This window comes from Pristiophorus japonicus, chromosome 9, assembly GCF_044704955.1.
Source record: "Pristiophorus japonicus isolate sPriJap1 chromosome 9, sPriJap1.hap1, whole genome shotgun sequence".
NCBI lineage: Eukaryota > Metazoa > Chordata > Chondrichthyes > Pristiophoridae > Pristiophorus > Pristiophorus japonicus.
Window position 1 is genome coordinate 193,285,278 of NC_091985.1, and position 24,409 is coordinate 193,309,686.

The 24,409-nt window shown below is 53.4% G+C and overlaps 1 protein-coding gene across 1 annotated transcript in view; it reads left to right on the plus strand.

Annotated features, from left to right (window-relative positions):
* Positions 1-1,110: 1,110 nt before the first annotated feature.
* LOC139272806 (solute carrier family 15 member 4-like) overlaps positions 1,111-24,409 on the plus strand; it is a 76,203-nt gene continuing 52,904 nt past the window's right edge. The window contains exon 1 of the mRNA XM_070888914.1: positions 1,111-1,707. Coding sequence (XP_070745015.1) covers positions 1,111-1,707 — 597 coding nt within the window. The remainder of the gene's footprint in view (positions 1,708-24,409) is intronic.

Genomic DNA, 24,409 nt, shown 5'->3' on the forward strand with positions numbered 1-24,409 from the left:
TCCAGCATCGGCAGTATATTGCTTCTGCCTCAGATCGCTTTTGACTTGCGATGAGGAAAGTCCCTCCACCCCACCCACTCCGTGGGAGCTCTCTCTCTCTCGCACACGAACAGACATCCTGATGTGGTCATGTTCTTGTCACTGGGAACAACCCAAACAGACATGCGAAAAGAGGAAGCATGCACCAGAAGCAGGCGTGAAGTGAACAGTGAGAGAAACAGCGTTGGGGAGTTTGGCCGAGAGGAGGTGCGGGGTGAGGACCAGCGGGAGGGAGAGATAGAGAGATAGAGAGAGAGAGACAGAGAGAGAGAGAGAGAGACAGAGGGAGAGAGAGAGAGACAGAGGGAGAGAGACAGACAGAGGGAGAGAGAGAGAGAGACAGGGGGAGAGAGACAGACAGAGAGAGAGAGAGACAGAGGGAGAGAGACAGAGACAGAGAGAGAGAGACAGACAGACGGAGAGAGAGAGAGACAGAGGGAGAGAGAGAGAGAGAGACAGACAGAGAGAGACAGAGAGAGAGAGAGAAAAGAGAGACAGAGAGAGAGAGAGAGCCAGGGAGAGAGAGACAGACAGAGAGAGAGGCAGAGAGAGAGAGAGAGAGAGAGAGACAGAGAGAGAGAGAGACAGAGAGAGAGAGAGAGTGAGACAGGCAGAGAGAGAGAGCCAGAGAGAGAGAGAGAGACAGAGAGAGAGTGAGACAGGCAGAGAGAGAGAGCCAGAGAGAGAAAGAGACAGACAGAGAGAGAGAGAGAGTGAGACAGGCAGAGAGAGAGAGACAGAGGGAGAGAGAGAGAGAGACAGGGGGAGAGAGTGAGACAGAGGGAGAGAGACAGACAGACGGAGAGAGAGAGAGAGAGAGACAGACAGAGAGAGACAGAGAGAGAGAGAGAAAAGAGAGACAGAGAGAGAGAGAGAGCCAGAGAGAGAAAGAGACAGACAGAGAGAGAGAGAGAGTGAGACAGGCAGAGAGAGAGACAGAGAGAGAGAGACAGAGAGAGAGAGAGAGAGAGCCAGAGAGAGAAAGAGACAGACAGAGAGAGAGAGAGAGCGAGTCAGGCAGAGAGAGAGACAGAGAGAGAGACAGAGAGAGACGGAGTGAGTGAGCGATTGATGGAGCGCCGCGGAGAGACCAGGCCTCTCCTGGGACGTAGCCCGGAGGAGACCCGCCGGGCGGTATCGGCCTTCCACGGCCGCAAGCTGGCGTGCGGAGCCATCCTGACGGTGGAGGCCCTGGAGCGTGTGGCCTTCTACGCCGTGGTGGGCAACCTGGTGCTGTACCTCAACGGCTCGTCCTTCGGCTGGGATGGGCCGCGGGCCACCAGCGCCTGCCTGGTGTTCACCGGGGCGGCCTACCTGGCCTCGCCCTTCGGGGGCTGGCTGGCCGACGCCCTGCTGGGCCGCTTCCGCACCATCGCGGCCGGCATGGCCCTCTACCTGGCCGGGATGCTGGCCCTGCCCCTGACGGCCGAGCCCAGGACCCGGGCCCTCATCTGCGGCAACAACACGGCGGCGGGGGGCGGGGGCGTGGGGCCGGGCGCAGGGGCCCTGGCGGCCCGCTGGAACCTCTCGGGGCCGGCGGGAGGGGCCAGGGACGCGGGCGGGGGCCGGGACGACTACTGCCGGGGTTTCGTCTACACTGGCCTGGTGTTGACCGGGATCGCCGTGGGGTGCGTCAAGTCCAACATCACTCCGTTTGGAGCGGATCAGGTGAGCGCTGAGCTTTTGGAGTCCCTTTCTGTCTCACCCACCTCCCCCCACCCACGCTACCTGCCCGCAGTTTCACCCCCCCTCCCGCTTCCCTCCCACTGTTAAAATAATTCATTATCCGTACCACAGAAAAAGTCACTGCACAAGATAAGACCTCGCGGGGTTGGGGGCAATATATTCGCGTGGATAGTTTTACCAGAACGGTGCCTGGACTGGAGAATTTTATCAATGAGGAAAGATTGGATAGGCTGGGTCTGTTTTCTTTGGAACAGAGGAGGCTGAGGGGAGACCTGATTGAGGTGTGTAAAATTATGAGGGGCCTGGATAGAGTGGATAGGACGGACCTGTTTCCCTCGGCAGAGGGGGGTCAACAACCAGGGGGCATAGATTTAAAGTAATTGGGGCGGAGGTATAGAGGGGATTTGAGGGGAAATGTCTTCACCCAGAGGGTGGTGGGGGTCTGGGGGGGAACTCACTACCTGAAAGGGTGGTAGAGGCAGAAACCCTCACCACATTTAAACAGTACTTGGATGTGCACTTGACGTGCTGTAACCTACAGGGCTACGGACCCAGAGCTGGAAAGTGGGATTAGGCTGGGTAGCTCTTGGTCGGCCGGCACGGACACGATGGGCCGAAATGGCCTCCTTCCGTGCTGTAAACTTCTCTGATTTTACGATCCTATAGAGGATTGGCTAACTAACAGAAAGCAGAGAGTCGGGATAAATGGGTCATTTTCCGGTTGGCAAACGATAACTAGTGGGGTGCCGCAGGGATCGGTGCTGGGGCCTCAACTATTTACGATCTGTATTAATGACTTGGATGAAGGGACCGAGTGTAATGTAGCCAAGTTTTCTGATGATACAAAGATGGGTGGGAAAGCAAGTTGTGAGGAGGTCACAAAAAATCTTCAAAGGGATATAGACAGGCCAAGTGAGTGGGCAAACATTTGGCAGATGGAATATAATGTGGGAAAATGTGAGGTTATCCACTTGGTAGGAAACATAAAAAAGGAAGTTATTATTTAAATGGAGAGAGACTACAAAACACTGCAGTACAGAGGGACCTGGGGGTCCTTGTGCATGAAACACAAAAAGTTAGTATGCAGGTACAGCAAGTGATCAGGAAGGCAAATGAAATGTTGGCCTTTATTGCAAGGGGGGATAGAGTATAAAAGCAGAGAAGTCCTGCTACAACTGTACAGGGTATTGGTGAGGCCACACCTGGAGTACTGCGTACAGTTTTGGTCTCCGTATTTAAGGAAGGATGTACTTGCATTGGAGGCTGTTCAGAGAAGGTTCACGAGGTTGATTCCGGAGATGAAGGGGCTGACTTATGAAGAAAGGTTGAGCAGGTTGGGCCTATACTCATTGGAGTTTAGAAGAATGGGAGGTGATCTTATTGAAATGTTTAAGAATGTGAGGGAGCTGGACAGGGTAGATGCAGAGAGGATGTTTCCCCTCGTGGGGCAATCTGGAACTAGGGGGCATAGTTTCAGAATAAGGGGTCATCCATTTAAAACTGAGATGAGGAGGAATTTCTTCTCTCAGGGTTGTAAATCTGTGGAATTCTCTGCCCCAGAGAGCTGTGGAGGCTGGGTCATTGAATATATTTAAGGTGGAGATAGACAGATTTTTGAGTGATAAGGGAGTGAAGGGTTATGGGGAGCGGGCGGGGAAGTGGAGCTGAGTCCATGATCAGATCAGCCATGAGCTTATTGAATGGTGGAGTCGCCTCGAGGGGCCGAATGGCCGACTCCTGCTCCTATTTCTTCATGTTCTTATGTTCTTAAGATAATTTTTTATCCATGCAAGCGAGGGATATGTCAGGGCCTTTATATAAAACATTGGTTTAAGCCCACAGCTGGAGTATTGTGTCCAATTCTGGGCACCACACTTTAGGGAGGATGTGAAGGCCTGGGAGAGGGTGCAGAGGGAGATTGCCCAGAATGGTACCAGGGATGTGGGACTTCAGTTACATGGGGAGACTGGAGAAGCTGGGATTGTTCTCCTTAGAGCAGAGAAGGTTAAGGGGAGATTGACCAGAATGGTACCAGGGATGTGGGACTTCAGTTACATGGGGAGACTGGAGAAGCTGGGATTGTTCTCCTTAGAGCAGAGAAGGTTAAGGGGAGATTGCCCAGAATGGTACCCAGGATGTGGGACCTCAGTTACATGGGGAGACTGGAGAAGCTGGGATTGTTCTCCTTAGAGCAGAGAAGGTTAAGGGGAGATTGACCCAGAATGGTACCGGGGATGTGGGACTTCAGTTACATGGGGAGACTGGAGAAGCTGGGATTGTTCTCCTTAGAGCAGAGAAGGTTAAGGGGAGATTGACCAGAATGGTACCAGGGATGTGGGACTTCAGTTACATGGAGAGACTGGAGAAGCTGGGATTGTTCTCCTTAGAGCAGAGAAGGTTAAGGGGAGATTGCCCAGAATGGTACCCAGGATGTGGGACCTCAGTTACATGGGGAGACTGGAGAAGCTGGGATTGTTCTCCTTAGAGCAGAGAAGGTTAAGGGGAGATTGACCAGAATGGTACCGGGGATGTGGGACCTCAGTTACATGGAGAGACTGGAGAAGCTGGGATTGTTCTCCTTCGAGCAGAGAAGGTGAAGGGGAGATTGACCAGAATGGTACCAGGAATGTGGGACTTCAGTTACATGGAGAGACTGGAGAAGCTGGGGTTGTTCTCCTTAGAGCAGAGAAGGTTAAGAAAAAAAAGAATTTGGATTTATTTGGCGCCTTTCATGACCACCGGAGGTCTCAAAGCACTTTACAGCCAATGAAGTACTTTTGGAGTGTAGTCACTGTTGTAATGTGGGAAACGCGGCAATTTGCACAACCCACAAACAGCAATGTGATAATGACCCAGATAATCTGTTTTTGTCACATTGATTGAGGGATAAATATTGGCCCAGGACACCAGGGATAACTCCCCTGCTCTTCTTTGAAATAGTGCCGTGGGATCTTTTACATCCACCTGAGAGCAGACGGGGCCTCGGTTTAATGTCTCATCCGAAAGACGGCACCTCTGACAGTGCAGCACTCCCTCAGCACTGCCCCTTTGACAGTGCATCGCTCCCTCAGTCATCATCATCATAGGCTGTCCCTCGGAATTGAGAAAGACTTGCTTCCACTCTTAAAATGAGTCCTTAGGTGGCGGAACAGTCCGATACACGAACCACAGTCCCTGTCCCAGGTGGGACAGATAGTCGTTGAGGGTAAGGGAGGGCGGGACTGGTTTGCCACACGCTCCTTCCGCTGCCTGCGCTTGATTTCTGCACGCTCTCGGCAACGAGACTCGAGGTGCTCAGCGCCCTCCCGGATGCACTTCCTCCACTTAGGGCGGTCTTTGGCCAGGGACTCCCAGGTGTCAGTGGGGATGTCGCACTTTATCAGGGAGGCTTTGAGGGTGTCCTTGTAACGTTTCCTCTGCCCACCTTTGGCTCGTTTGCCGTGAAGGAGTTCCGAGTAGAGCGCTTGCTTTGGGAGTCTCGTGTCTGGGGCATGCGGACAATGTGGCCCGCCCAGTGGAGCTGATCGAGTGTGGTCTGTGCTTCGATGCTGGGGATGTTGGCCTGGTCCAGGACGCTAACGTTGGTGCGTCTGTCCTCCCAGGGGATTTGCAGGATCTTGCGGAGACATCTTTGGTGGTATTTCTCCAGCGACTTGAGCTGTCTGCTGTATATGGTCCACATCTCTGAGCCATACAGGAGGGCGGGTATTACTACAGCCCTGTCGACTATGAGCTTGGTGGCAGATTTGAGGGCCTGGTCTTCAAACACTCTTTTCCTCAGACGGCCGAAGGCTGCACTGGTGCACTGGGGGCGGTGTTGGATCTCGTCGTCGATGCCGGCCCTTGTTGATCGGAGGCTCCCGAGATATGGGAAATGGTCCACGTTGTCCAGGGCCACGGTGTGGATCTTGATGACTGGGGGGACAGTACTGTGCGGTGAGGACAGGCTGGTGGAGGACCTTTGTCTTCCGGATGTTTAGCGTAAGGCCCATGATTTCGTACGCCTCAGTAAATACGTCGACTATGTCCTGCCGTTCAGCCTCTGTACGTGCACAGATGCAGGCGGCGTCCACATACTGTAGCTCGACGGCAGAGGTTGGGGTGATCTTGGACCTGGCCTGGAGACAGCGAAGGTTAAACAGGTTCCCACTGGTTCTGTAGTTTAGTTCCACTCCAGCGGGGAGCTTGTTGACTGTGCAGCGCTCCCTCAGTACTGCCCCTCCGACAGTGCAGCACTCCCTCAGTACTGCCCCTCCGACAGTGCAGCACTCCCTCAGTACTGTCCCTCTGACAGTGCAGCACTCCCTCAGTACTGTCCCTCCAGCAGTGCAGCGCTCCCTCAGTACTGTCCCTCCGACAGTGCGGCGCTCCCTCAGTACTGCCCCTCCGACAGTGCAGCGTTCCCTCAGTACTGTCCCTCCGACAGTGCAGCGCTCCATCAGTACTGCCCCTCCGACAATGCGGCGCTCCCTCAGTACTGCCCCTCCGACAGTGCAGCTCTCCCTCAGTACTGCCCCTCTGACAGTGCAGTGCTCCCTCAGTACTGCCCCTCCGACAGTGCAGCACTCCCTCAGTACTGCCCCTCTGACAGTGCAGCGCTCCCTCAGTACTGCCCCTCCGGCAGTGCAGCGCTCCCTCAGTACTGCCCCTCCGGCAGTGCAGCGCTCCCTCAGTACTCCCCCTCCGACAGTGCAGTGCTCCATCAGTACTGCCCCTCTGACAGTGCAGCGCTTCCTCAGTACTGCCCCTCCGGCAGTGCAGCGCTCCCTCAGTACTGCCCCTCCGACAGTGCAGCACTCCCTCAGTACCGCCCCTCTGACAGTGCAGTGCTCCCTCAGTACTGCCCCTCCGGCAGTGCAGCGCTCCCTCCGTACTGCCCCTCCGGCAGTGCAGCGCTCCCTCAGTACTGTCCCTCCGACAGTGCAGCACTCCCTCAGTACTGCCCCTCCGGCAGTGCAGCGCTCCCTCAGTACTGTCCCTCCGACAGTGCAGCACTCCCTCAGTACTGCCCCTCCGGCAGTGCAGCGCTCCCTCAGTACTGTCCCTCCGACAGTGCAGCACTCCCTCAGTACTGCCCCTCCGGCAGTGCAGCGCTCCCTCAGTACTGCCCCTCCGACAGTGCAGCACTCCCTCAGTACTGCCCCTCCGGCAGTGCAGCGCTCCCTCAGTACTGCCCCTCTGACAGTGCAGCGCTCCCTCAGTACTGCCCCTCTGACAGTGCAGCACTCCCTCAGTACTGCCCCTCTGACAGTGCAGCGCTCCCTCAGTACTGTCCCTCCGACAGTGCAGCACTCCTTCAGTATTGCCCCTCCGGCAGTGCAGCGCTCCCTCAGTACTGCCCCCCCGACAGTGCAGCGCTCCCTCAGTACTGCCCCTCCGACAGTGCAGCGCTCCCTCAGTACTGCTCAAGTCCCACAACCTTCTGACTCAGAGGCCAGTGTGCTACCCACTGAGCCACGGCTGGTACTGGAAGGGGAGATTTAGTAGAGATGATTGAAATCATGAGGAATTTTGATCGAGTAAATAAGGAGAAAGTGTTTCCTGTGGCAGGAGGGTGGAGAACCAAACAAAAACAGATTGAAGATTATCGGCCAAGGAACCAGAGGGGGAAGATGGAGAAGCATTGGGGGAGAAATTGGGTCACGTAACGTTAGCGCTCCCATGTGACGCAACGGATTTTGCCACCCGGTGCGGCAACGGCGCCGACCCCGAGCTAAACTCGGCGGGCGTTTAACGGCGGCATAACCCGTAGCGCCCCGCCCTCCTGCGCCCGGAGAGCGTGACATCATCGCCGCGCCCTGCGCCCTGCCCCACGGCGGGCGATGACAATGGCGGCTTTGCGGGACTTGTTGGCCGTCTGCTCGCGGGGGCGAAGGTTAAAGGGCAAGGTGGGCTGCTGTCGGGCGATTTTCTGCTGTATACCGGTGCCACTTTGGAGGAGTGGTCTCCGTGCCGCGATCGCTCAGCCCGGCGCTCTGCTGGAGTGCGGGGGCTGTTGGCGTGGCAACACCCGGCCCCCGGCGAGCCAGGACGGCCCCTTTCAATAATGCAGAGTATGCAGCCTGGGCCCTTCCCTTTACTTCAGGGGGCGAGCCCCCTCCTACACGGCAGCGCTACACGGCCCAGTGCGCGGCGCAGCTAGGCAGTGCGCCCCCGCTCCCGAGGCATTCCCCCCCGCCACTACCGCCCCTGAAAGGAAGTGTGGATGCTCGATTTAACGCTCCACTTCCTTTCGCGGGCGTTAACCCCAATTTCTCGCAATGGGGCGGGACGTCTGCGCCCGACGCAAAGTTTTGTGAGTCGCACGCGTTCGCGCCCCCAAATGGGTCGCACCCGAGCTTCCGCGCCATTTTGTTTACGCGGCAAGTGCTTGTGATCGGGAACGCGCTGCCTGAAAGGTCGGTGGGAGCAGAGTCAATAGAAATCAAGATAAAAGTTCACGGGGGGTTGGGGGTAATATATTAGAATGGATAGAGGATTGGTTAACTGACAGAAAACAGAGAGTCGGGATAAATGGTTCATTCTCTGGTTGGCAACCAGTAACTAGTGGGGTGCCGCAGGGATCAGTGCTGGGACCCCAACTATTTACAACCTATAATTAACGACTTGGAAGCAGGGACTGACGCTACAAAGATGGGAGGAAAAGCAATATGTGAGGAGGACACAAAAAATCTGCAAAAGGACATAGACAGGCAAAGTGATGGGCAAAAATTTGGCAGATGGAGTATAATGTTGGAAAGTGTGAGGTCATGCACTTTGGCAGAAAAAAAGCAAAGAGCAAGTTATTATTTAAATGGAGAAAGATTGCAAAGTGCTGCAGTACAGCGGGACCTGGGGGTACTTGTGCATGAAACACAAAAGGATAGTATGCAGGTACAGCAAGTGATCAGGAAGGCCAATGGTGTCTTGGCCTTTATTGCAAAGGGGATGGAGTATAAAAGCAGGGAAGTCTTGCTACAGTTATACAGGGTATTGGTGAGGCCACACCTGGAATACTGCGTGCAGTTTTGTTTTCCATATTTACGAAAGGAGATACTTGCTTTGGAGGCAGTTCAGAGAAGGTTCACTCAGTTGATTCCGGGGATGAGGAAAGGTTGAGTAGGTTGGGCCTCTACTCATTGGATTTCAGAAGAATGAGAGGTGATCTTATCGAGACGTATAAGATTATGAGGGGGCTTGACAAGGTGGATGCAGAGAGGATGTTTCCACTGATGGGAGAGACTAGAGCTAGAGGGCATGGTCTTAGAATAAGGGGCCGCCCATTTAAAACTGAGATGAGGAGAAATTTCTTCTCTCAGAGGGTTGTAAATTTGTGGAATTCGCTGCCATAGAGAGCTGTGGAGGCTGGGACATTGAATAAATTTAAGACAGAAATAGACAGTTTCTTAAACAATAAGGGGATAAGAGGTTATGGGGAGCGGGCGGGGAAGTGGAGCTGAATCCATGATCAGATCAGCCATGATCTTATTGAATGGCGGAGCAGGTTCGAGGGGCCGTATGGCCTACTCCTGCTCCTATTTCTTACGTTCTTGTGAATGGGACGAATTGGAGAGGTCTTTCAAAGAGCCGGCACAGGCACCATGGGCTGAGTGGCCTCCTTCTGTGCTGTATCGCTCAATGATTGATGCTTATTATTGTCTCAACAAACAACTGTGGAATCCCACAGACGAAAGGAGAGAGAGGCAAGGTTCAAAATGACAACAACATTCACAGAAACATAGAAACATAGAAAATAGATGCAGGAGTAGGCCATTCGGCCCTTCTAGCCTGCACCGCCATTCAATGAGTTCATGGCTGAACATGCAACTTCAGTACCCCATTCCTGCTTTCTCGCCATACCCCTTGATCCCCCGAGTAGTAAGGACTTGAAGCGCGCCCAAACATGATTTGACACCGAGCCACATAAGGAGAGATTAGGCACAGGTGACCAAAAGCTTGGTCAAACAGGTAGATTTTAAGGAGCGCGTTAAAGAAGGAGGCAAAGAGGCGGAGCGTTTGGGGAGGGAATTCCAGCACTGAGGGTCAGGTGGCTGAAGACACGGCCGCCAATGGTGGAGCGATGGAAATCGGGAAATGCGCAAGAGCTCAGCAATTGGAGGAGCGCAGAGATCTTGGAGGGTTGTCGGGGCTGGTGGAAGTTACAGAGATAGGGAGGTGTGTAGGGCTGGAGGAGGTTACAGAGATAGGGAGGGCTGTAGGGCTGGACGAGGTTACAGAGATAGGGAGGGCTGTAGGGCTGGACGAGGTTACAGAGATAGGGAGGGTTGTATTGCAGGAGGCAGTTACAGAGAGATGGAGGGTTGTCAGGGCTGGGGGAGGTTACAGAAATAGGGAGGTGTGTAGGGCTGGAGGAGGTTACAGAGATAGGGAGGGCTGTAGGGCTGGACGAGGTTACAGAGATAGGGAGGGTTGTATTGCAGGAGGCAGTTACAGAGATAGGGAGGGTTGTCGGGGCTGGGGGAGGTTACAGAAATAGGGAGGTGTGTAGGGCTGGAGGAGGTTACAGAGATAGGGAGGGTTGTAGGGCTGGACGAGGTTACAGAGATAGGGAGGGTTGTAGGGGCTGGAGGAGGTTACAGACAGACAGCGTTATAGCGCTAGAGGAGGTTACAGAGATAGGGAGGGTTAAGAACATAAGAAATAGGTACAGGAGTCGGCCATTTGCTCCCTCGAGCCTGCTCCACCATTCAATAAGATCATGGCTGATCTGATCATGGACTCAGCTCCATTTCCCTGCCCGCTCCCCATAACCCTTCACTCCCTTATCGTTCAAAAATCTGTCTTTCTCCACCTCAAATATATTCAATGACCCAGCCTCCACAGCTCTCTGGGGCAGAGAATTCCACAGATTTCCAACCCTCTGAGAGAAGGAATTCCTCTTCATTTCAGTTCTAAATGGGTGGCCCCTTATTCTGAAACTATGTCCCCCTAGTTCTAGATTCCTCCACGAGGGGAAACATCCTCTCTGCATCTCCCCTGTCCAGCCTCCTCAGTATCTTATATGTTTCAAAAAGATCACCTCTCATTCTTTTGAATTCCAATGAGTAGAGGCCCAACCTACTCAACCTTTCCTCATAAGTCAACCCCCTCATCCCCGGAATCAACCTAGTGAACCTTCTCTGAACAGCCTCCAAAGCAAGTATATCCTTTCGTAAATATGGAGACCAAAACTGCACGCAGTACTCCAGGTGTGGCCTCACCAATACCCTATACAGGTGTAGCAAGACTTCTCTGCTTTTATACTCCATCCCCCTTGCAATAAAGGCCAACATTCCATTTGCCTTCCTGATCACTTGCTGTACCTGCATACTAACCTTTTGTGTTTCATGCACAAGGACCCCAGGTCCCTCTGTACTGCAGCATTTTGTAATCTCTCCCCATTTAAATAATAATTTGCTTTTCTATTTTTTCTGCCAAAGTGGGTAACCACACATTTTTCCACATTATACTTCATCTACCAAATGTTTGCCCACTCACTTAGCCTGTCTATATCCCTTTGCAGATTGTATGTGGCCTCCTCATGATTTGCTTTCCCATCCATCTTCATATCATCAGCCAACTTGGCTAAATTACACTCGGTCCCTTCATCCAATTCATTAATATAGATTGTAAATAGTTGAGGCCCCAGCACCGATCCCTGCGGCACCCCACTAGTCACTGTTTGACAATCGGAAAATGACCCATTTATTCCGACTCTCTGTTTTCTGTTGTCAGCCAATCCTCTATCCATGCTAATATATTACCCCCAACCCCATAAACTTTTATCTTGTGCAGTAACTTTTTATGTGGCACCTTGTCAAATGCCTTCTGGAAATCCATTAACACCACATCCACTGGTTCTCCCTTAATCCACCCTGTTCTTTACAGCCTCAAAGAAGTGCAGCAAATTTGTCAAACATGATATCCCTTTCATAAAACCTTGCTGACTCTGCTTGACTGAATTATGCTTTTCCAAATGTCCAGCTACTGCTTCCTTAATAATGGTTGTAGAGGGCCAGAGAAGGTTACAGAGAAAGAGAGGGCTATAGGGGCTGGAGGAGGTTACAGAGGCAGCGAGGGTTGTAGGGGCTGGAGAAGGTTACAGAGATAGGGAGGATTGTAGGTGCTGGAGGAGGTTACAAAGATAGCGAGTGATTTAGGGACTGGAGGAGGTGACAGAGGTGGGGAGAGTTCTGGGCTGGAGGAGCTTATAGAGATAGGGAGGGTTGTAGGGCTGGAGGAGGTTACAGACATAGGGAGGGTTGTAGGACTGGAGGAGGTTAGAGAGATAAGGAGGGTTGTAGGGGCTGGAGGAGGATACAGAGGAAATGAGGGTTGTAGGGGCTGGAGGAGATCACAGAGATAGGGATGATTGTAGGACTGGAGAAGGTTACATAGATAGGAAGGGTTGTAGGGCCTGGAGGAGGTTACAGAAGGAGGGAGAGTTGTAGGGCTGGAGGAGGTCACAGAGATAGGGAGGGTTGTAGGGCTGGAGGAGGTCACAGAGATAGGGAGGGTTGTAGGGGCTGGAGGAGGTGACGGAGATAGGGAGAGTTCTAGGGGCTGGAGGAGGTTACAGAGATAGGGAGGGTTGTAGGGCTGGAGGAGGTTACAGACATAGGGAGGGTTGTAGGACTGGAGGAGATTAGAGAGATAGGGAGAGTTGTAGGGGCTGGAGCAGGATACAGAGATAGGGAGGGCTGTAGAGGCTGGAGGAGGTTACAGAGATAGCGAGGGTTTTAGGGCTTGGAGTAGGTGACAGAGATAGGGAGGGTTGTAGTGACTGGAGGAGATTACAGAGATACGGAGGGTTGTCGGGCTGGAGGAGGTTAACGAGATAGGAGGCTTGTAGTGACTGGAGGAAGTTAAAGAGATAGGGAGGGGTGTCGGGCTGGAGGTGTTTACAGAGATAGGGAGGGTTGTAGAGGCTGGAGGAGGTTACAGAGATAGGGAGGGTTGTAGGGCTGGAGGAGGTTACAGAGACAGGGAGGGGTGTCGGGCTGGAGGTGTTTACAGAGATAGGAGGGTTGTAGGGGCTGGAGGAGGTTACAGAGATAGGGAGGGATGTAGGCGCTGGAGGAAGTTCTGGAGATCGGGAGGGTTGTAGGACTGGAGGAAGTTAGAGAGATAGGGAGGGTTGTAGGGGCTGGAGGAGGATACAGACGGAGAGAAGGTAGTAGGGGCTCGAGGAGATCACAGAGATAGGGAGGGTTGTCGGGGTTGGAGGAGATCACGGAAATAGGGAGAGTTGTAGGTTTGGAGGAGGTTATAGAGATAGGGAGGATTGTAGGACTGCAGGAAGTTAGACAGATAGGGAGGGTTGTAGGGGCTGGAGGAGGTTACAGAGATAGGGAGGGTTGTAGGGCAGGAGGAGGTTACAGAAATAGGGAGGTTTGTATGGCTGGAGGAGGTTATAGAGGTAGGGAGGGTTGTAGGGGCTGGAGGAGGTTACAGAGATACGGAGGGTTGTAGGGCAGGAGGAGGTTACAGAAATAGGGAGGTTTGTACGGCTGGAGGAGGTTACAGAGATAGGGAGGGTTGTAGGCCTGGAGGAGGTTACAGAGATAGGGAGGGGTGTAGTGGCTGGAGGGGGTTACGGAGATAGGGAGGGTTGTCGGGGCTGGAGGAGATTACAGAGATAGGGAGGGGTGTAGCGCTGGAGGAGGTTACAGAGATAGGGAGGTGTGTAGGGGCTGGAGAAGGTTACAGAGATAGGTAGGGCTGGAGGGGGTTACAGAGATAGGGAGGGGTGTAGCGCTGGAGGAGGTTACAGATATAGGGAGGGGTGTAGGGGCTGGATGAGGTCACAGAGATAGGGAGGGTTGTCGGAATGGAGGAGGTTAGAGAGATAGGGAGGGTTGTTGGTGCTGGAGGAGTTTACAGAAGCAGGGCGGGTGTAAGGGCTGGATGAGATCTCAGAGATAGTGAGGGTTGTAGGGGCTGGAGGAGGTTACAGAGATAGGGAGGGTTGTAGGGGCTGGAGGAGGCTACAGAGATAGGGAGGGTTGTAGGGGCTGGAGGAGGTTACAGAGATAGGGAGGGGTGTAGGGCTGGAGGAGGTTACAGAGATAGGGAGGGGTGTAGGGCTGGAGGAGGTTACAGAGATAGGGAGGGTTGTAGGGACTGGAGGAGGCTACAGAGATAGGGAGGGTTGTAGGGCTGGAGGAGGTTACAGAGATAGGGAGGGGTGTAGGGCTGGAGGAGGTTACAGAGATAGGGAGGGTTGTAGGGGCTGGAGGAGGTTACAGAAGTAGAGAGGTTTGTAGGGGCTGGAGGAGGTTACAGAAGTAGAGAGGTTTGTAGGGGCTGGAGGAGGTTACTGAGATAGGGAGGGTTGTAGGGGCTGGAGGAGGTTACAGAGATAGGGAGGGTTGTAGGAGCTGGTGGAGGTTACAGAGATAGGGAGGGTTGTAGGGGCTGGAGGAGGTTACAGAGATAGGGAGGGGTGTAGGGGCTGGAGGAGGTTACAGAGATAGGGAGGGTTGTAGGGGCTGGAGGAGGTTACAGAGATTGGGAGGGGTGTAGGGGCTGGAGGAGGTTACAGAGATAGGGAGGGTTGTAGGGGCTGGAGGAGGTTACAGAGATAGGGAGGGTTGTAGGGGCTGGAGGAGGTTACAGAGATAGGGAGGGGTGTAGGGGCTGGAGGAGGTTACAGAGATAGGGAGGTTTGTGGGACAGGAGGAATTTACAGAGATCGGGAGGGGTGTATGGCTGGAGCAGGTTTTCGAGTTAGGGCGGGCTGTAGGGTCTGGAAGTGGTTACGGTGATAGGGAGTGGTGCAGGGGCTGGAGGAGGTTACAGAGATAGAGAGGGTTGTGGGATAGGAGGAGGTTACAGAGATCGGGAGGTTTGTGGGACAGGAGGAGTTTACAGAGATCGGGAGGTTTGTGGGACAGGAGGAGGTTACAGAGATCGGGAGGGGTGTAGGGGCTGGAGGAGGTTACAGAGATAGGGAGGGTTGTAGGGGCTGGAGGAGGTTACAGAGATAGGGAGGGTTGTAGGGGCTGGAGGAGGTTACAGAGATAGGGAGGTGTGTAGGGGCTGGAGAAGGTTACAGAGATAGGTAGGGCTGGAGGGGGTTACAGAGATAGGGAGGGGTGTAGCGCTGGAGGAGTTTACAGAAGCAGGGCGGGTGTAAGGGCTGGATGAGATCTCAGAGATAGTGAGGGTTGTAGGGGCAGGAGGAGGTTACAGAGATAGGGAGGGGTGTATGGCTGGAGCAGGTTTTCGAGTTAGGGCGGGCTGTAGGGTCTGGAAGTGGTTACGGTGATAGGGAGTGGTGCAGGGGCTGGAGGAGGTTACAGAGATAGGGAGGGTTGTGGGACAGGAGGAGGTTACAGAGATCGGGAGGTTTGTGGGACAGGAGGAGGTTACAGAGATCGGGATGGGTGTAGGGGCTGGAGCACGTCTAAGAGATAGGGAGGGATGTTGGGGCTGGAGCACGTCTCAGAGATAGGGAGGGGTGTAGGGCTGCAGCAGATTAGAGATAGGGAGCATTGTACAGACTGGAGGAAGTTAAAGAGATAGAGAGAGGTGTTGGGTCTGGAGGTGGTCACAGAGATAGGGAGGGTTGTAAGGCTGGAGGAGGTTACTGAGGGAGGGAGAGTGTTAGGGCTGGAGTTTTTTTTGCAGAGATAGCGAGAGTTGTACAGGCTTGAGGAGGTTACAGAGATGCGGAGGGTTTAAGGGCTGGAGGAGGTTACAGAGATAGGGAGGATTGTAGGGCTGGAGGAGGTTACAGAGATAGGGAGGGTGTAGGACTGGATGCGGTTGCAGAGATAGGGAGGGTTGTAGGGGCTGGAGGAGATCACAGAGATAGGGAGGCTTGTAGGGACTGAAGGGGTTTATAGAGATAAAGAGGATTGTAGGGGCTGGAGGAGGTTAGAGAGATAGGGAGGGGTGTAGGGGCTGGAGGAGGTTAGAGAGATAGGGAGGGTTCTAGGAGCTGGAGGAGATCACAGAGATAGGGAGGCTTGTAGGGTCTGGATGATGTCACAGAGATAGGGAGAGTTGTAGGGGCTGGAGGAGATCACAGAGATAGGGAGGCTTGTAGGGGCTGGAGGGGTTTATAGAGATAGAGAGGATTGTAGGGGCTGGAGGAGGTTAGAGAGATAGGGCGGGGTGTAGTGACTGGAGTTGGTTGCAGAGATAGGGAGGGTTGTCGGGCTGGAGGAGGTTAGAGAGATAGGGAGGGTTGTAGGAGCTGGAGGAGATCACAGAGATAGGGAGGCTTGTAGGGGCTGGAGGATGTCACAGAGATAGGGAGAGTTGTAGGGGCTGGAGGAGATCACAGAGATAGGGAGGCTTGTAGGGGCTGGAGGGGTTTATAGAGATAGAGAGGATTGTAGGGGCTGGAGGAGGTTAGAGAGATAGGGAGGGGTGTAGTGACTGGAGGAGGTTGCAGAGATAGGGAGGGTTGTAGGGCTGGAGGAGGTTACAGAGATACGGATGGTTGTCTGGCCTGGAGGGGTCATAGAGATAGGGAGGGGTATAGGTGCTGGAGGAGTATACAGAGGTAGTGAGGGTTGTAGGGGCTGGAGGATGTCACAGAGATAGGGAGCGTTGCTGGGGCTGGAGGTATTTACAGAGATAGGGAGGGGTGTAGGGGCTGGAGGATGTCTCAGAGATAAACATAGAAACATAGAAACATAGAAAATAAGTGCAGGAGTAGGCCATTCGGCCCTTCGAGCCTGCACCGCCATTCAATGAGTTTATGGCTGAACATGCAACCTCAGTACCCCATTCCTGCTTTCTCGCTATACCCCTTGATCCCCCTAGTAGTAAGGACTTCATCTAACTCCTTTTTGAATATATTTAGTGAACTGGCCTCAACAACTTTCTGTGGTAGAGAATTCCACAGGTTCACCACTGTCTGGGTGAAGAAGTTTCTCCTCATCTCGGTCCTAAATGGCTTACCCCTTATCCTTAAACTGTGACCCCTGGTTCTGGACTTCCCCAACATTGGGAACATTCTTCCTGCATCTAACCTGTCTAAACCCATCAGAATTTTAAACGTTTCTATAAGATCCCCTCTCATTCTTCTGAACTCCAGTGAATACAAGCTCAGTTGATCCAGTCTTTCTTGACATGTCAGTCCCGCCATCCCGGGAATCAGTCTGGTGAACCTTCGCTGCACTCCGTCAATAGCAAGAATGTCCTTCCTCAAGTTAGGAGACTAAAACTGTACACAATACTTCAGGTGTGGCCTCACCAAGGCCCTGTACAACTGTAGCAACACCTCCCTGCCCCTGTACTCAAATCCCCTCGCTATGAAGGCCAACATGCCATTTGCTTTCTTAACCGCCTGCTGGACCTGCATGCCAACCTTCAATGACTGATGTACCATGACACCCAGGTCTCGTTGCACCTCCCCTTTTCCTAATCGGTCACCATTCAGATAATAGTCTGTCTCTCTGTTTTTACCACCAAAGTGGATAACCTCACATTTATCCACATTATACTTCATCTGCCATGCATTTGCCCACTCACCTAACCTATCCAAGTCACTCTGCAGCCTCATAGCATCCTCCTCGCAGCTCACACTGCCACCCAACTTAGTGCCATCCGCAAATTTGGAGATACTACATTTAATCCCCTCGTCCAAATCATTAATGTACAATGTAAACAGCTGGGGCCCCAGCACAGAAGGAGGGTTGTAGGGCTGGAGGAGTTTACAGAGATAGGGAGCGTTGGACGGGCTGGAGGAAGTTAAAGAGATTTGGAGAAGTGTCGGGGCTGGAGGAGGTCACAGAGATAGGGAGTGTTGCAAGGCTGGAGGAGGTAAGTGAGATAGGGAGGGTTGTAGGGCTGGTGGAGATTTGAGATAGAAGGAGGGTTGTAGGGGCTGAAGGAGTTACTGAGGGAGGGAGAGTGGTAGGGCTGGCGTTCGTTACAGAGATAGGGAGGGTTGTAGGGGCTCATGGAGATCAGAGATAGGGAGGGTTGTAGGGCTGGAGGAGGTTACAGAGATAGGGAGGGGTGTCGTGGCTGGAGGGGGTTACAGAGATAGGGAGGGTTGTACGGGCTGGAGGAGATTACAGAGATAGGGAGGGGTGTAGTGGCTGGAGGGGGTTACAGAGATAGGGAGGGGTGTAGCGCTGGAGGAGGTTACAGAGATAGGGAGGTGTGTAGGGGCTGGAGAAGGTTACAGAGATAGGGAGGGGTGAAGGGCTGGAGGGGGTTACAGAGATAGGGAGGGGTGTAGCGCTGGAGGAGGTTACAGATATAGGGAGGGGTGTAGGGGCTGGATGAGGTCACAGAGTTAGGAAGGGTTGTCGGAATGGAGGAGGTTAGAGAGATAGGGAGGGTTGTTGGTGCTGGAGGAGTTTACAGAAGCAGGGAGGGTGTAAGGGCTGGATGAGATCACAGAGATAGTGAGGGTTGTAGGGGCTGGAGGAGGTTACAGAGATAGGGAGAGTTGTAGGGGCTGGAGGAGGCTACAGAGATAGGGAGAGTTGTAGGGGCTGGAGGAGATTACAGAAGTAGAGAGGTTTGTAGGGGCTGGAGGAGGTTACTGAGATAGGGAGGGGTGTAGGGCCTGCGAATGTTACTGAGATAGGGAGGGTTGTAGGGGCTGGAGGAGGTTACCGAGATAGGGAGTGTTGTAGGGGCTGGAAGTGGTTACAGAGATGGCGGGGGGGGGGGGGGGTTCCAGAGAGAGGGAGGTTTGTGGGGGGCTGAATGAGGTTACAGAGATAGGGATTGTTTTAGGGGCTGGAGGAGGTTACAGAGATAGGGAGGGTTGTAGGGTTGGAGGTGGTTACAGAGATAGGGAGGGTTGTAGGGGCTGGAGGAGGTTACAGTGATAGGGAGGGGTGTAGTGGCTGGAGGAGGTTACAGAGATAGGGAGTGGTGCAGGGGCTGTAGGAGGTTGCAGAGATAGGGATTGGTGCAGGGGCTGGAGGAGTTTACAGAGATAGGGAGCGTTGTGGGACAGGAGGAGGTTACAGAGATCGGAAGGGGTGCAGGGGCTGGAGCACGTCTCAGAAATAGGGAGGGATGTAGGGCTGCAGCAGATTAGAGATAGGGAGCATTGTACAGACTGGAGGAAGTTAAAGAGATAGAGAGAGGTGTTGGGTCTGGAGGTGGTCACAGAGATAGGGAGGGTTGTAAGGCTGGAGGAGGTTACTGAGGGAGGGAGAGTGTTAGGGCTGGAGTTTTTTTACAGAGATAGGGAGAGCTGTACGGGCTTGGGGAGGTTACAGAGATGGGGAGGTTTTAAGGGCTGGAGGAGGTTACAGAGATAGGGAGGATTGTAGGGCTGGAGGAGGTTACAGAGATAGGGAGGGTGTCGGGCTGGAGGAGATTACAGAGATAGGGAGGGTTGTAGGGGCTGGAGGAGATCACAGAGATAGGGAGGCTTGTAGGGGCTGGAGGGGTTTATAGAGATAGAGAGGATTGTAGGGGCTGGAGGAGGTTAGAGAGATAGGGAGGGGTGTAGGGGCTGGAGGAGGTTAGAGAGATAGGGAGGGTTGTAGGAGCTGGAGGAGATCACAGAGATAGGGAGGGGTGTGGGGGCTGGAGGGGTTTATAGAGATAGAGAGGATTGTAGGGGCTGGAGGAGGTTAGAGAGATAGGGAGGGGTGTAGTGACTGGAGGAGGTTGCAGAGATAGGGAGGGTTGTAGGACCGGAGGAGGTTAGAGAGATAGGGTGGGTTGTAGGAGCTGGAGGAGATCACAGAGATAGGGAGGCTTGTAGGGGCTGGAGGATGTCACAGAGATAGGGAGGGTTGTAGGCGCTGGAGGAAGTTCCAGAGATAGGGAGGGTTGTAGGACTGGAGGAAGTTAGAGAGATAGGGAGGGTTGTCGGGGCTGGAGGAGGTCACAGAGATAGGGAGGCCTGTAGGGACTGGAGGGCTTTATAGAGATAGAAAGGATTGTAGGGGCTGGAGGAGGTTAGAGAGATAGGGAGGGGTGTAGTGACTGGAGGAGGTTGCAGAGATAGGGAGGGTTGTCGGGCTGGAGTAGGTTAACGAGATAGGAGGCTTGTAGAGACTGGAGGAAGTTACAGATATAGGGAGGGTGTCGGGCTGGAGGAGATTACAGAGATAGGGAGGGTTGTAGGGGCTGGAGGAGATTACAGAGATAGGGAGGGTTGTAGGGCTGGAGGAGGTTACAGAGATAGGGAGGGTGTCGGGCTGGAGGAGATTACAGAGATAGGGAGGGTTGTAGGGGCTGGAGGGGTTTATAGAGATAGAGAGGATTGTAGGGGCTGGAGGAGGTTAGAGAGATAGGGAGGGGTTTAGTGACTGGAGGAGGTTGCAGAGATAGGGAGGGTTGTAGGACCAGAGGAGGTTAGAGAGATAGGGAGGGTTGTAGGAGCTGGAGGAGATCACAGAGATAGGGAGGCTTGTAGGGGCTGGAGGATGTCACAGAGATAGGGAGGGTTGTAGGCGCTGGAGGAAGTTCCAGAGATAGGGAGGGTTGTAGGACTGGAGGAAGTTAGAGAGATAGGGAGGGTTGTCGGGGCTGGGGGAGATCACAGAGATAGGGAGGCTTGTAGGGACTGGAGGGCTTCATAGAGATAGAGAGGATTGTAGGGCCTGGAGGAGGTTAGAGAGATCGGGAGGGGTGTAGTGACTGGAGGAGGTTGCAGAGATAGGGAGGGTTGTCGGGCTGGAGTAGGTTAACGAGATAGGAGGCTTGTAGAGACTGGAGGTGGTTACAGAGATAGGGAGGGTTGTAGGGGCTGGAGGAGGTTACAGAGATAGGGAGGGTTGTAGGCGCTGGAGGAAGTTCCAGAGATAGGGAGGGTTGTAGGACTGGAGGAAGTTAGAGAGATAGGGAGGGTTGTAGGGGCTGGAGGAGGTTACCGACAGAGAGAGGGTAGTAGGGGTTCGAGGAGATCACAGAGATAGGGAGGGTTGTCGGGGCTGGAGGAGATCACGGAGATAGGGAGAGTTGTAGGTCTGGAGAAGGTTATAGAGATAGGGAGGATTGTAGGACTGGAGGAGGTTAGACAGATAGGGAGTGTTGTGGGCGCTGGAGGAGATTACAGAAGGAAGGTGGGTTGTAGTAGCTGGAGGACATCACAGAGATAGGGGAGTTATAGGGGCTGAAGATTAGAGAGATAGGGAGGGGTGTAGTGGCTGGAGGGGATTACAGAGATAGGGAGGGTTGTAGGGGCTGGAGGATATTACACAGATAGGGAGGGGTGTAGGGGCTGGAGGAGGTTACAGAGATAGGGAGGGTTGTAGGGCAGGAGAAGGTTACAGAGATAGGGAGGGTTGTAGGGCAGGAGGAGGTTACAGAGATAGGGAGGTTTGTACGGCTGGAGGAGGTTACAGAGATAGGGAGGGTTGTAGGGGCTGGAGGAGGTTACAGAGATAGGGAGGTGTGTAGGGGCTGGAGAAGGTTACAGAGATAGGTAGGGTTGTAGGGCTGGAGGAGGTTACAGAGATTGGGAGGCTTGTAGGGCTGGAGGAGGTTACAGAGATAGGGAGGCTTGTAGGGCTGGAGGAGGTTACAGAGATAGGGAGGCTTGTAGGGATTGGAGGGCTTCATAGAGATAGAGAGGATTGTAGGGCCTGGAGGAGGTTAGAGAGATCGGGAGGGGTGTAGTGACTGGAGGAGGTTGCAGAGATAGGGAGGGTTGTCGGGCTGGAGTAGGTTAACGAGATAGGAGGCTTGTTGAGACTGGAGGAAGTTACAGAGATAGGGATGGGTGTCGGGCTGGAGGTGGTTACAGAGATAGGGAGGGTTGTAGGGGCTGGAGGAGGTTACAGAGATAGGGAGGGTTGTAGGCGCTGGAGGAAGTTCCAGAGATAGGGAGGGTTGTAGGACTGGAGGAAGTTAGAGAGATAGGGAGGGTTGTAGGGGCTGGAGGAGGTTACCGACAGAGAGAGGGTAGTAGGGGCTCGAGGAGATCACAGAGATAGGGAGGGTTGTCGGGGCTGGAGGAGATCACGGAGATAGGGAGAGTTGTAGGTCTGGAGAAGGTTATAGAGATAGGGAGGATTGTAGGACTGGAGGAGGTTAGACAGATAGGGAGTGTTGTGGGCGCTGGAGGAGATTACAGAAGGAAGGTGGGTTGTAGGGGCTGGAGGAGATCACAGAGATAGGGGAGTTATAGGGGCTGAAGATTAGAGAGATAGGGAGGGGTGTAGTGGCTGGAGGGGGGTTACAGAGATAGGGAGGGTTGTAGGGGCTGGAGGATATTACACAGATAGGGAAGGGTGTAGGGGCTGGAGGAGGTTACAGAGATAGGGAGGGTTGTAGGGCAGGAGAAGGTTACAGAGATAGGGAGGGTTGTAGGGCAGGAGGAGGTTACAGAGATAGGGAGGTTTGTACGGCTGGAGGAGGTTACAGAGATAGGGAGGGTTGTAGGGGCTGGAGGAGGTTACAGAGATAGGGAGGTGTGTAGGGGCTGGAGAAGGTTACAGAGATAGGGAGGGCTTTAGGGCAGGAGGAGGTTACAGAGATAGGGAGGTTTGTACGGCTGGAGGAGGTTACAGAGATAGGTAGGGTTGTAGGGCTGGAGGAGGTTACAGAGATAGGGAGGCTTGTAGGGCTGGAGGAGGTTACAGAGATAGGGAGGTTTGTACGGCTGGAGGTGGTTACAGAGATAGGGAGGGTTGTAGGGCTGGAGGAGGTTACAGAGATAGGGAGGGTTGTAGGGCTGGAGGAGGTTACAGAGATAGGGAGGGGTGTAGTGGCTGGAGGGGGTTACAGAGATAGGGAGGGTTGTCGGGGCTGGAGGAGATTACAGAGATAGGGAGGGGTGTAGTGGCTGGAGGAGGTTACAGAGATAGGGAGGGTTGTAGCACTGGAGGAGGTTACAGATATAGGGAGGGGGGTAGGGGCTGGATGAGGTCACAGAGATAGGGAGGGTTGTCGGAATGGTGGAGGTTAGAGAGATAGGGAGGGTTGTTGGCGCTGGAGGACTTTACAGAAGCAGGGAGGGTGTAAGGGCTGGATGAGATCATAGAGATAGTGAGGGTTGTAGGGGTGGAGGAGGTTACAGAGATAGGGAGGGTTGTAGGGGTGGAGGAGGTTACAGAGATAGGGAGGGTTGTGGGACAGGAGGAGGTTACAGAGATCGGGAGGGGTGTAGGGGCTGGAGCACGTCTCAGAGATAGGGAGGGGTGTCGGGCTGCAGCAGATTAGAGATAGGGAGCATTGTACAGACTGGAGGAAGTTAAAGAGATAGAGAGAGGTGTTGGGTCTGGAGGTGGTCACAGAGATAGGGAGGGTTGTAAGGCTGGAGGAGATTACTGAGGGAGGGAGAGTGTTAGGGCTGGAGTTTTTTTACAGAGATAGGGAGAGTTGTACGGGCTTGAGGAGGTTACAGAGATGGGGAGGTTTTAAGGCCTGGAGGAGGTTACAGAGATAGGGAGGATTGTAGGGCTGGAGGAGATCAAAGAGATAGGGAGGCTTGTAGGTGCTGGAGGGGTTTATAGAGATAGAGAGGATTGTCGGGGCTGGAGGAGGTTAAAGAGATAGGGAGGATTGTAGGGGCTGGAGGAGGTTAGAGAGATAGGGAGGGGTGTAGTGACTGGAGGAGGTTGCAGAGATAGGGAGCGTTGTAGGGCTGGAGGAGGTTACAGAGATACGGATGGTTGTCAGGGCTGGAGGGGGTCATAGAGATAGGGAGGGGTATAGGGGCTGGAGGAGTATACAGAGATCGGGAGCGTTGCTGGGGCTGGAGGTGGTTACAGAGATAGGGAGGGGTGTCGGGGCTGGAGGATGTCTCAGAGATAAACATAGAAACATAGAAAATAGGTACAGGAGTAGGCCATTCGGCCCTTCGAGCCTGCACCGCCATTCAATGAGTTCATGGCTGAACATGCAACTTCAGTACCCCATTCCTGCTTTCTCGCCATACCCCTTGATCCCCCTTGTAGTAAGGACTAAATCTAACTCCTTTTTGAATATATTTAGTGAATTGGCCTCCACAACTTTCTGTGGTAGAGAATTCCACAGGTTCACCACTCTCTGGGTGAAGAAGTTTCTCCTCATCTCGGTCCTAAATGGCTTACCCCTTATCCTTAGAATGTGACCCCTGGTTCTGGACTTCACCAACATTGGGAAGATTCTTCCTGCATCTAACCTGTCGAAACCCGTCAGAATTTTAAACGTTTCTATAAGATCCCCTCTCATTCTTCTGAACTCCAGTGAATACAAGCCCAGTTGATCCAGTCTTTCTTGACATGTCAGTCCCGCCATCCCGAGAATCAGTCTGGTGAACCTTCGCTGCACTCCCTCAATAGCAAGAATGTCCTTCCTCAAGTTAGGAGACCAAAACTGTACACAATACTCCAGGTGTGGCCTCACCAAGGCCCTGTACAACTGTAGCAACACCTCACTGCCCCTGTACTCAAATCCCCTCGCTATGAAGGCCAACATGCCATTTGCTTTCTTAACCACCTGCTGTACCTGCATGCCAACCTTCAATGACTGATGTACCATGACACCCAGGTCTCGTTGCATCTCCCCTTTTCCTAATCTGTCACCATTCAGATAATAGTCTGTCTCTCTGTTTTTGCCACCAAAGTGGATAACCTCACATTTATCCACATTATACTTCATCTGCCATGCATTTGCCCACTCACCTAACCTATCCAATTCACTCTGCAGCCTCATAGCATCCTCCTCGCAGCTCACACTGCCACCCAACTTAGTGTCATCCACAAATTTGGAGATACTACATTTAATCCCCTCGTCCAAATCATTAATGTACAGTGTAAACAGCTGGGGCCCCAGCACA